Here is a 13,046-nt window from a genome sequence, read left to right on the forward strand (position 1 = left end):
GCCTTGGTTACTGGCAGCACAGTGCTTGTTCAGGTAGTTATACACAGACGCTGCAATCCATAGAGCAGAAACCTTGTCTTCAACTAGTCCAGTTGCAAACTAGCAGAATTAAGTTCTTGATCATAATGATTATTTGTAAGGTGACCAAGAGGCCTTCACAAGGATTTTCAGCCTCATGGAAAGGAAGATAACGTAGAGAGTCTGTAAGTGCTTTTATATCTTTCCATAGCTCATATGCGGAGATGTATGTGCTGCTTCTGTTCAAAATAAAAACTAAACAGTGGACTGGGGAGATGAATGGATCCCATGCATGGCTATAAAAGATTACTTCAATATGTTAACATCTACAGAGAGGATAAAGCTAGAGCAGTGTGCAGTTAGAGATGGGATGAGGAGAGGAATGAAAGAAGCTGAAGAGTCCTGTCTCTCCTCTCTGTTGATTTAGTGCTTAGGGCTGAGAGTCAGGGCTGGAGGCCAAGCTGTGAGTGATTGCTTATTCCATCAGACGGCAAATAAATGCATAAAGTGAAGCAGAGATGTAAAATGGGGGTAATTTCTCAGAAAGTTCCTTGATGCTGTTTGAAATTAGTTTGTAAAGTGTCAACTTACGGGCTTGAGAGCCAGTACTCGGTGTTACTGAGCTTATTAAAGCCAAAAGAGGAAATGGCAGAGCCAAGGGAGCACATTTGCTTCAAGCTTTGTTTTTCTGTCTTTTTTTTTTTTTTTTTTTAGTGCCATAAATATTGCTGAGTGGTAAATCTTTTCATGTCTTCAGCATAATGGACATTTTGCTAGAACATCTAATTAAAACATTGCTACACTACGTTTATTATGGGGGTTCACAGAGTGGAAAGCCTTTTGGGGGATTGTGACAGGAAGCGTGAGAGATAGAGGGAATGAGAGGTTTTCATTTCTGCAGAAACTTTTGGGTCAGTATTCTGGGTTATTGCTTCCATTTAGCTACAGCAGTGGTCTGAGCACTTCTTTCTTTCCATGCATCAAAGAGTCAATTCCCATACATGTGGAATACTTCTGTATGAAGTTCCACAAACTGAAATGTATGGGTGACTTCAAGTAGGCACACTGGGGTTTTACTTTTTGCTTTGTACCAGTTCCTAGCCTGTAGAGCTAATTGAGTTTTCTACCATCCTGAGAGACATATCCCTCTGGGTCCGGTCCATCTGGTCACTTGTGGTGGCAAATATGCTTTTCCCTCATGGAAAGGCATAAATAACAGTAGAGTTTCTCACCCCCTGTATGCAGGAATAGCAGTAAACCTGAGCTCCAGTTTGCATGCATGCTTCATGCTGCCTCCCTCTTCCTCACCTTCCTTTCCCATTTCAGGCTGTATGTCATGTCATTAGCACAGTACTGGCCCTAATGTGGCAGTTCATACCTGTCAGATCTGTCTTTGTAGGCTCCTTGCAGACTGGATATCCATCATCTCTACATTGCTTACCCTTGGGTCATATTTTCTTCACATCTATCAAATTTAGGCTTTTTGTAATTCTTATTTTGTAATAAATGGCTGCTTGAATGTTGATATTTTGGTCCCAGGATTCAAAGATTAAGAGAGATGCCTAAACTGTCTATACTGTCATTCTGCTCGTGATCAAGATGTTGTGTTCTTTGCTACTCATGGAGTTGTATTTCTTTTCTAAATCCACAAATCCTATTTTTTCACCTCTTGCAGCCCATGATTGGAACAGCTGTGTTGGATTCTCTTAATTTAGTTTGTATATTGTATAATCATAGTCATAAAATCAGATTTTAATATAAAATCCCCAAATTTGGAACCATAATGTTTAAATTATTAGTTCATTTAGTGGAACATGTTTGCTTCGCAGCTTTGAATTGTGCAGTTGTGAAATTATCTTCAGCTGGCTCTAATCTTACTCTGTGCTAACTTCAGATGGGCTTGATGAACAGCCCTTTATCCTTATACTGGTTTAAGAAATGCTTCTTATGTTCTAGTCTGAGGATTAGGACTGTAGATCCCTCACCACTTCAGGCCTAACAGGGAATAAAATTATGAGTTTCCCATACTGCACAGGAGAGTCTGTGTGTTTGAACCTTCATTTGGTAGACCAGTGACAAGAGGATGACTGTGTTTCATACATATGAATTCTTCCCTGCATCTGAAAATAAAAACTTTCCAAGGCTATCTTTTCAATTAATGTTTCCTTGTGATTCTGTAGTAGCAAAAACACGTCTCAAGTTTGAAATACTGTATTTCCCGCAAATATGCAAATATATGTGTAAATTTTTCTCAAGAATTGACCTGGGGTTTGAGAAAAAGCTCTTCTATCAAGAGTAACACAATAAGCAGAGCTCAGAGAATTCACAGTATCTGGCACTAACCTTTGCAGAAGTCACCAACACCATGACTTATGTCCCCAAATGCTTTTAAAAGTCCATAAGGAATGTGAGAACTGTGATTAATATTTGTTGAGAATAATGAGCACTTCAAAATTATATGCACACTTGATGAGATTGAATGTATTTCAATGCTCTTTGTTATTATGTAGTTTACTGGAAATATTAGAGAAGCAACCGTCTTTCATATTAATCTCACAGCTCCACTCTAAATCAGATAATGACAAGAAAAGGGGGTTAAGATGGAAAGGTGAATAGAGCAGAAAGGTCAAGAAAAAGAAATTAGAAGGTGACAAGGAAGATGGTTGTGATGAGTGAAAAGAAAAACAGCGGAATTAAGAACAGGAGGAAAATATGATTCAGTGGATTAGGATGGTTTAAATTTTCACAGATAATTTGCACAAAAGCAAAAACAAGGCTGAAGTAATAACAACAAAATACTATAGCAAATCAGAAAGATAATGTTAGCATAGGGAAAGCTCAGTACTTGTCAGTGTTCACTGCAGTTTCTTGCATCCTGGTGGACAGAATTCTGCACATACAGTTTTGAAAACTCCCTTTTACTAAATATATTGTGAAGTTTGTGTGACAGAATGGATGTATCACATCTGTTAGTCATTCTCTCTTTTGTGCAATTGCATTCTACCCACCTAACATTCTGACTTCTGGAGACAGTGTTTGTACACCCCTTGTCAGAGTTTTCTAGAGCATCTAAGGTATAGGTATCTGTTTTGCTATTTTTAAAAAAAGTCTTTATCCTTTCATTTTAAGCAGATTTGTTATCCTACTGTACATTTATTTCCACATTCTTTCTCTCAAGACATTTCCTTACAAGTGACCTTATTCTAAGTGTGAGCTCTGCATAAAGAGCTTCAATAGGAGAAATGTATCCCCTACATAGTGTCTAAATATGAAATAAAAAGGAAGTAAGTACTATTCCCATATCAGAGTAGCAGAAAACAGGATGGTCCTTGCAGGAACACTTTGATACCAGTGCTGCTTATACAATAAGCTTATATATAAATGTTCTATTATTGAGGATGTGTTTGTATGCAATAATCTACAGACAGAAAAGAAAAACTAGAGAAAGATCTTTTTCCTCATTTGCTTTCTAAAGAAATGAAACTACTTTTAATTTAAAAGAAAAATTAGGATGAGGTAGCAAGTCAAGGAAATGTAAGGGAGAAGTTTGGTTCTCCTAAGGACCATGGTCATTGTTTTGCTTGTGTACAGCTTTAGATGTTTCACAGTTTTACCATGTTTGGTACAAGTATTTTTGTCATGCATTTTCACATAGCGATTATTGGGAAAATGTGCTTGATTTTTGAATGCCTCAAATGTGTTCTAGGCAGGTAGGAAAAGGTGAAATACAAAGGAAGGATCGATTAGAAAGGGGACTGACAAGTAATGAATGATGCAGAGAGGCAGATATGGTGTGATAGATTATCAAGAGTCAAACTGAACAGAATTTAAAGTATGAATATGGATATGTTTGGGACCGCTGCCTTTTTGGTAGTGTCCAAACTGATAGGACAAAACCAGAGTCAGCAAACACACTCACACTATAATTCCTCTGTTTAAAAGCGAGGGGAGTTGGGTGTATTTTTATGCTAACTAGGCAGGTGCTTTGGAGGCTTTTCAGTTTTTTTTCCTATGGTCTGTTGTTGCTAAAACCTGACTTGTCAATTTATCAGTGGTTAATGAATTAGTAAGGACAGTGCTGATGGCTGGAGATGCTGACAAATTTTCTTTTGGCAACTTTTATTCATTCCTTCTGAAAGAAAGGATTCTTTCTCCTTTTCATGGTTTTTAAGATAATATCTCTGTGTTTATATTTAGTATAGATCCAACTTAAAGCAGACACTGACAACTGAAGAACCATGGGACCTTTTCTTTTGTTTAGTAGTCCTCTTCAAAAACCCATTTCCACAGATAACATTTCCAAATTGAAACTTAAGTTATTATGGAGGTCTTTGAAGGACTTCCCCAAAATAGGATGGGGAAACAAATGTAGCACAAGTGCAGCAAGTTTCCATTTAATTCCAGCTTGTAACTTACAGCTTTATAAAGAACTACACCATTTCTGCATATGTTAAAAATTCTTATAGCAGTATTTGATTAAACTAAAAAAAAAAACCCCACATTTCTAGATGATGTAACATGTGATTCTGGCAGAGAAATATATATAAGCACATTATCTTTTAAGAATAATAATTCTATATATAGACTTATATGTATTGAAAGTATGTTGGAATCCTCTTTTGTGTAAGTGATGGAGTAAAGGAGGTGCAGCAATCCTACATGGATCATTGCTTACACAGAAAGTTGCAACATAACAGGTAGGCATGTTGCTGCACAAGCTTTAGGAAGTTATTTTAGAGTTATTAATTAATTAGTTTTGCTCTTGTCGGCACAAACGGAGGATGTCAGCAATCCTTACAATACCCATAAATTGATATTCCTAGCCAGGAGAAATGCAACATCTAATAGTTGAGTGGTAGTAAAACAGCATTACTGTCAGTTTTTAAAACTTAACTTCATGACATATCATCCCAAATAGTCTAAAACACTCAAAGTGTCTCTAGAACAAGTCTCCTTGAAATGTTGTGTCTAGTTTTGTTTCTAATTTTCACTTCATACATTTTTTTAAAGGAAAGGAAAAAAACCCCATAAAGCATTATGGTACCTGTTAATTCTGTACCTCCATTGTTTTCTCAGAAATTGGTTCATTACAATGGCCAAGCTGTTTTTAAGTCATTATGAACTCTTGAGGCACTTACTGTCAGTGGGAGAAATTGCAAATGTTAAAGTGTAAGAAACCATTGTGTAAATCCCTCACATGGAAATCATTCTGGAAAGATGAGTTAGAAACTCTAAACACAAGAAGAACATCCGCACTTCATGCTCTTTTTTCTCACTGAGCTCATACAACCTCTTTTTCAGCTTTTAATTTGATTTCATAGTGTTGTCCATTATCAGGTAAAAGCTCCCAGCTAGTCTGCTACCCACTAGGTCTGCATCCCAGCTGTATTCAGCTTCCCCTGGATCCTGGAAGATTTCCTGTTTTCATTGTTCAGAAACCTTAAGACAATATAAAATTTTTTTATTACATGTGTATGATTTCCTTTGGGATTTGAATTTTTGAATTTCTACAGAAATAAACATTTCATTTTTCCATGTCAGCTTCTCAGTTTGGTTTCATGGGTTGTTTGGGGTCTGTTTTGTTTTGTTTTTTCATTTGTGTAGGCAACTTACATGGACTACAATCCTCTTAGTGAAGCTCTTAGGAAGGCTTTAGGTCAGAAGATTATGTAGCCTGATGATTCTAAAGCTGTTACAACATTTCTGGGCTATGTTGTAAAACTTCTGAGTGTAGTGAAAAGCTCTAATATATTGAATGGGATGAGGGGACAGTATTAAAATCTTCCCCCTTTTCTGTTTTGGCTGTGCAATGTCATTTTGTGAGGTTTTTTACCATTCACAAGAGAGGGGAAAAGATTTTACATAGAGATAGGACATTGTAAACTTCAAGTTAAAAATCCATGACTAGATGGTAGGTGGTATGTTATGCTTGAGACCAAGTCTCCTGTGAAGCTCCTGAAGATGTTCTGGAATGCCTCATGTGGTTTCACTTGGGTGCTTATGACAAGGAAAGAAGTGTGTGTGTAAAAAGTCCTTTTGCAGTGGGGGGAGCAGGGGCTGTGTGCAGCAGGCTGCTGGGGGAGCTGCAGGGTGTGATGCTCTCCTGCTGCTGCAGCTGCCCTGCCTGTGGCTCAGGGGGCAGTGGCTGTGTCTGCCTGCATCCTTCCTTGCCTTCACCTCAGCACATGAGCCTTTGGGGACCACAGCTCTAACGCCTTGTCCCATTGAAGTCGGCAGCAGTTTTGTTACTGACTCCAGTAACCTTGTCTTTGGTCAGAATGCCTCTTGCCTTTCCATTTTGCTCCTCAAAATGCTCTTTTTAGAATAAATAAGGTGCTGCATGTGCAACTGTGTTTACTCCTTATCTACCCCATGTGTGTGTAGAGACACCACATACGCATGTGCACAGAGGCTTCTTCTGTATTTGTATCTGATTTTAGGCAACTGCTTGAAAATGTAGATTCACATACTAATGTACCAATAAACCAGTGTTCTAAAGTGTCACCCTTAGCATATATCTACAGAAATGCAAAATAATGAGCATTTTAGACACTTTACTACTTTCAGCTCTGACCCTATTACCACTGGGCGGTTTGTTTGGCCTGTTTCCTTTGCTGATTAGTTTCAGCTCCCAATAAAACCCAGGAAGTCACATGGCATGACAGCTTTAAAAAGTTACAAGATACTATCAGTGTGCATGATAATCCCCTTTCTTATACCCTTGACAGTGTTCAGATAGAGTCATAAATATGCTTGCTCCTTTATATTTACCTCCCCAGCTTTATTTTCATTCAAATGTCTATTCACAGCTGCATAATAAGTAGTTTGATCTGTACCTAATTGTAGTAATTGATGTTCATAATTTATGAAAGTCATTGTCAGAATTCATTTATGGTTCTGACTGCGAAGAAACTTGCTGCAAGAGCTTCAGGTGACTGCAGGAATAAAATAATTAACCAGATCACTTTAAAAAAAGTCAATGACCAGTGCATTAACTGTTAATATTTCAGGAATTATTTGCACTTCTGTATTCATACTTTTGCAATTCTATTTCTTTCTCATGTATAGAATTCTGTTCTTGACATATTATTAGCTTTAATTATCTTGCTAGTGTGTTTTTATGTTAAATGACTAATTACAGAGAAATTAAGATGCCTGTCAGATTCAAAAATTGAATGTGTGTCCTAATTTATTCTCAGAGCTGCGAAATAATTGTGGGCTAGGGTGGAAAGGTATTATAGATATAGGTATGCAAAGGAGCTTGCCAAGTGTCTATATATCATAAAATGTCTTAAATCTACAGACATAAAAGTGGGACGAAGACACAGCCATTAAAAAGGCAGTCATTTTTGAGTGTCGCATAATTTAGACACTCTAAGTTATTGAAGTGTCACAAGTTTATTGCACCTAATTTATTAATACAATCATTGGGATTCACTTATGTCTCCTGCTCTGCCCCAAAACAGGCTAAAAGTCTGTTAAAATGCACAGACTCTGCTTCAGCAGTAAAAGTGTAAAATGCTTCTCAAAATACAGTGACATGAAAAATAACAATTTTACTGTAATACTTGCAGGTAACAGGTGGTTGTATTTCTGTTTGTAATTGTGTATTAAAGTAGGGCAGAGAAATCAAATAAAAACCAGGTGAATAGCTTTCCCATTACCACATTAGGTGATGTTTCTATGGGGAAAATAGCCTCTTGCTTTGGCCTCTAACAAGGACAAACAAAACACTCTCCCCAAAACTAACCAAGTAAAAATTCTGACAAATACCTTGTTAAGTGCTTTTATGCTTGGAAAAATATTTTTTCTTTGAAAAATGGAAAAGTTTATAATTTTTTTAAAATCCTTTCATGTACTGAATTGGCTTTTCTTAGTTAGGAGGTTCTGTTTTGTTTATTTGCTAGCCAGGATCACTTTTGATGCATTTAAGCATTTGACAAAATACTGCTGAGAGAAGCTGGAGACAAAAGAATCCACTTGATTGTAATACAGGTGGAGTTTTGACAAAACACCTTATGTGATATCTAAGACAATTATACACATGAAGAGTTTTTTTTTTTTACTTTAAAATTCTTTAAAATAAAATAATTAAAAATTTCTCATCTTTTGTTATCTTTTTTTCCCCTAATCAGGACAGAATTTTACCCTAAGGCAGTTAGGAGTTTGTGAACCAGCAGCTCGTCGAGGACTGGCATTTTGTGCGGAAATGGGGCTCCCCCACAGAGGTTACTCTATCAGTGCAGGGTCAGATGCTGATACTGAAAATGAAGGAGTGATGTCTCCAGAGCATGCCATGAGACTTTGGGGCAGGGGGGTCAAATCAGGGCGCAGTTCCTGTCTGTCGAGCCGTTCCAACTCAGCCCTCACTCTGACTGATACCGAACACGAGAACAAGTCCGACAGTGAAAATGGTAAGTTCTTGTGCATATGCCCCTATATAAATGAATGTTTATTTGCTGTTTTGGCTGACACTCAGTAATTTTAAATCATTAAAGGAATGGCCTTGAGTTATTTGCCTTCTCTTTTTTTTTTTACCTTCTCTGTTTTTTTTTTCTCTCCTCTTCCCATAAAAGTCAATATTCAGTATCAGTCCTAACTAACACAACCTTTGGGTATGATGCTTTAGCTGTAATTTTGAAAGAGTTTAATCACAAGAAAAGATTATTCTTTACTATCTCAGGCCATGTCACCTGTTACCCTCTGGGGAAGAGCTAAGTGGTGATAAAGTTCTTCCCCAGGCTAGCTTGCATTCAAAAGTTCCATTGTAAACTGTTCTTCAAGACATCTTGGAGAAGTTGCAGAATCTTAGAATGGATGAGTGAACTCAAAGAATAGCTTATTAACAGGGCTCATGTGATTGAAAAAGAAATTTGATTGTGCTTTAAACTTCTTAGCTGATGAGAGCAATTGGAATTGTAGTGAAGAGGGACGTGTGGCCTTTGATGTGCCTGGGGGACTGGATTACTGTGCAATTAAAATCTGCAACAAAAATCTTAGCAGCTTTGTAGGATGTGGGGTATGACCATTGTATGTTAAGTCTTAGAGTTTAAATGAAAATAGGTTAATACAATTGACTGATTCATTTTTAAAGCTTTTCAAAGTTGGTTTTTTACCTCCTCTTGAGGTTATGAACAGAATCTAATGTGGTGTTAAATGCTAACTGTACCAATCTTAACTTTTATTTGCAGAAGATTTTCAGCTTTGCTAGAATTAAAACAATTAATTCTTCTATTAACTTCATGACTTTCTATGTGAAAAACCCAAAAGAGGAATAAAGAAAAATGAGTAACAATGAAAATTAGTGAGGGCTATTGCCTGCATGTCTACATGTCTTTTTATTAATTTATTAAACCTGTCTGCTCAGCTGTACAAAAATTAGAGCAATTTTATTGCTATCCTCCAGCAATGACTGTAACACACAGTGGGAAACAGCTATGTAGGTATGTATGTATGGAAATGCTTAAAAACTTAATGCACTTTTATTTTAAACTACAAGCAGTGAAGTTTAGTCCTTCTTGTTTATTATTTTAACTTCAGCTTGAGAAAGCAAAACCAAAGCTATAATTCTCTGTTATTCATACTTATTTTTCTGCTGGTGACTGTTTCTACATGAAGATACCTGTGCAAAACCACTGTCTCAAATGGGACCCTCCTTTTGTGTTGGATGTAATGCTACATAGTACCTGAGCAGCTCTCAGTGTTCACAGGTGTCTTGTGTCATGCTTGGAAAATTTGTTTTGAGTCTGAGGCAGGTTCTGAAAGAGGAAGACACAAGTACTTGCCTACCACCTTTTGGCAGTGGAGTTCCTGTGTGATAAAGCTTGGTATTTCAGCTGCAGAGCAATCTAGAATAAGTTGTTGAGCAGTTCTGTGATTTTGAAAGCTCTGTGGTGAAACAAATTCTCTTGACCCTCTTGTAAAACCCTTGGTAATTGATCTTGAAAATATATTTTTATGTGCACATGCATGCACACACTATTTCCATAGGAAGTCATATCTTTGCATTGCTAAAGAGGTGACTGCTTCAGAGGTACCATAGGTTTGGTATGCTTTTTAATATATTTTATACTTACAGTTTTTTGAAAAGGAAATTAGCTGACAATCTGCCAAAACATCCTCCATCAGCTGAAAGTTAGTGTTTTGTTTTTACATGTGTGAGAAGACGGTGAATCTGTTAAAAAATGCATTATTCTGCAGTGATTAAAATTATAGAAGGAATGTCTGGTGTTTGATACAACTTCAGCGAAAAGTTTAGCCACTAAAAAGGATTACAGCTGATTTATTTATTAATAGGGAGGCCAGCGGTCCAATTTAAGAATGTACTGGGACTGCTGTGAAGCTAATGAAATTTTGATGGCTTGAGAGTTCCCTAGGGTTATGAAACATCTATAACTCGGACCATGTCATGGGTCGCCGTTTCAGTGGAGATGTTAAAAGGGTGAAAAGCTTAATCTTCTTTGGTATTTTTTCTCTGAATTTTTGTTTCCACTGAAAATGGAAGACTTGGCTGAGAAATTGCTTTATACACGTCATTGGAACTCAGTACATTTAATGTTCACAATAGAATAGAAAATACAATTTAAAGCCAGGGAAGCGGTATCGCCCTGGCTGGCACAGGTGCTCTAATCAAAGGGCTAAACTGCAGGTGCAAGTTTTGTTAATTTATGGCCTAAAGTTAACAGCTGTGCCAGTGTACTGTTGAAATCTGACAAATCTGATAAGGCATTGAAACCAAAGTGAGAGTTACAAGTCCTCTGCACTGCATCCCCCTCAGCTGTGTGGGAAAGATTCCTGACTGCATTTTGTTGGAATTATTTTACAGGTAAATGCATTTCTATGCATGCAGCATGTTTGCCTCTAAGGTAAGAAAGGAGCAACTGGTGATGATAAGCAAAGCACAACACCACCAGATTGTACTTCCTTCACCTAAAGACCTCAGTGTTTCAGCAATCCCACTGTTCACCATTGAAACCACTCACTGTTTAAATAGTCCATTGCCATCATCAGGCCTTTTTGGAGTTTATGGGACTTGTCAAAATGATGAGAACTTTGACTCGTTCTATGGGCTTATGATCTCAGGATTAGCAATTTGCTGAATGTACTTGGGGTTTTCTTTCTTGCCAATTAGGCAGGAAGAGAAGCTCAGCATCAAAATAGCATTTCCTTTCCTTCCTTGCAACTGTAATGTACTTGCTCTTCTGAAATAGTTGTTGATTGCATATCCCTCAGGAAGGCAAAACTTGCAATTCTGCTGCATAATTACAATAAGCAAGAAGAAATAGTTTGTTGAAAATACTAACCTTTTATTTGTCAAAGTCTCAATAGTATGTTTCTGAAATCCTACAAAAGTGACTTAAAGTTTTAAATAATCTTGGGAGGTTTAGAGCTTTTTTTAAACAAATAACATTGCACATTATCAAGTTGGAAAATTTTAAATATACTATGAACATACTGTGACTGCCAGCAGATCTTAAAAGAAACAAAACAGAACACATATCAAACATAGGATTAATAGATGTAGTCTCACATCAAAGGTTGTTTTAGGATATTTCTCAGTAAATAATTCTGAAAAGAAATATTTGACTTCATTGAAGTTCCATGTATGACTTTTGACATCATATTCTGAGAGATTTGTCATGTCAGCCTGCCTGAAGGAAGGCCTGCATCTGTTAATCTGGGCAGCCAACCAGTGTCACGTACAGGGTGATGTATCAGTTGGAGCACACTGAGCATGCACATGCTTTTTCAGGTTTTCTTGTCTATTCTCATTGCAAGTTATTTCATAAATGCTGCATCAAGAAATTTATGTTGGTAATTGTTCTAGGAGCTGCTGCTTTGAAATACAAGCCGGCTGTCTCTTACAAGCTTGCCAGTAATTTTATGTTGTTAAGCTGTTCTAAGATTACTAAAGCTTGTCTTTTAAACTGGATAAATATTCCAGGAGAGTATGAGCTAGAAGTTGTAGTTAGGCTTCAAATGGCCCATTTGCTTAAAGGGTCAATATATTTTTAAGGTATCTTAGAATCCACTTCTATATTTAAATTATTTTTTAAACCCATTAAACTGCAATCCCTGACTTCATGAGACATTATAAGGTTAATAAGCAAAACACGAAAGTTAATTGAGCAAGTTATTCCAGAAGTGCAGCACCTTTTTTTTTGTTTTGTTTTAAATTTACTTATTTATTCCTCCCTGTAAAATTATATAACTGGTTTTATTTGTGCTTTTTGTGTGCTGGCCTGAAAGTCAGGCATCGATTCTGACTGGAAAGTCACTCATATTAGACCAAAGTCTTTGGTCAAATCCACGTCACCTTCTACTCCTTTGGAAGCAGTAGTGATGGTGCTTCTGAAAAAGGGTGAGGCACTCCAGAGACATGCATGCCACGTAGCTGACTGCCACAAAAACTACCTGGGCACACAGAAGGTAGCTCTGATGGGATTAGAAGGTGGGCCTTTTTTTTTATTTTTTTTGTGTTTGTTTAGTGAACGTTTTGCACTGATTGGTGTTTATTAGAAAACCAGAGAAGATCAGGATATAGCAAAATATAAAGAATAAAGGGAAAAAGGGAGTCAAGTTCATGGCCTCAGGCAGTCATTCTGAATTGGTTAGATAAATGGTTTGAAACTTAGACCAATTTTTCATGGATACAGAAAAGTAGATATTGCTGGTAGATTGTTTATTGCTGAGGGCTCTTATAAGGAGAAAATATCACTTTATTAACTGCATGGGCACCTACTTACTTCCTCTCCAACTCCAGACAGTTTCTGAAGATAGCATTCTTATGAATCTAATACTGTCTTGTCCTTCCAGAATGATGAATTTACTGGCATTCAGATCTCTGAAACCCAAGAAATACATTGGTAAGATACTTGCCAAGACATTTTAATCTGTTGTCTCTAACCCAGTTCATCTATAGCATATAATTGAACTCTGCATTATTAAATAATGCACATAATTCAGGAAGTAGTGTCACATGCTTTCACCCATTTAACATCTTTCTTTATGCTAAGGCACAAAACTTT

General features: G+C 37.0%; 1 protein-coding gene across 30 annotated transcripts in view; it reads left to right on the forward strand.

Moving 5' to 3' along the window:
* The window catches only part of TENM3 (teneurin transmembrane protein 3), a 1,291,378-nt gene that overhangs the window by 984,639 nt on the left and 293,693 nt on the right, over positions 1–13,046 (forward strand). For 25 of the 30 annotated variants that reach the window (XM_071432135.1, XM_071432137.1, XM_071432120.1 and 22 more), the window contains one exon: positions 8,154–8,432. The exons of the other annotated variants lie outside the window; for them this stretch is intronic. In XM_071432135.1, coding sequence (XP_071288236.1) covers positions 8,154–8,432 — 279 coding nt within the window. The remainder of the gene's footprint in view (positions 1–8,153; positions 8,433–13,046) is intronic. 30 annotated transcript variants of the gene reach the window in all.

This window comes from Agelaius tricolor, unplaced genomic scaffold, assembly GCF_023055355.1.
Source record: "Agelaius tricolor isolate 1412-34295 unplaced genomic scaffold, bAgeTri1.0.p SCAF_8, whole genome shotgun sequence".
NCBI classification, from domain to species: domain Eukaryota; kingdom Metazoa; phylum Chordata; class Aves; order Passeriformes; family Icteridae; genus Agelaius; species Agelaius tricolor.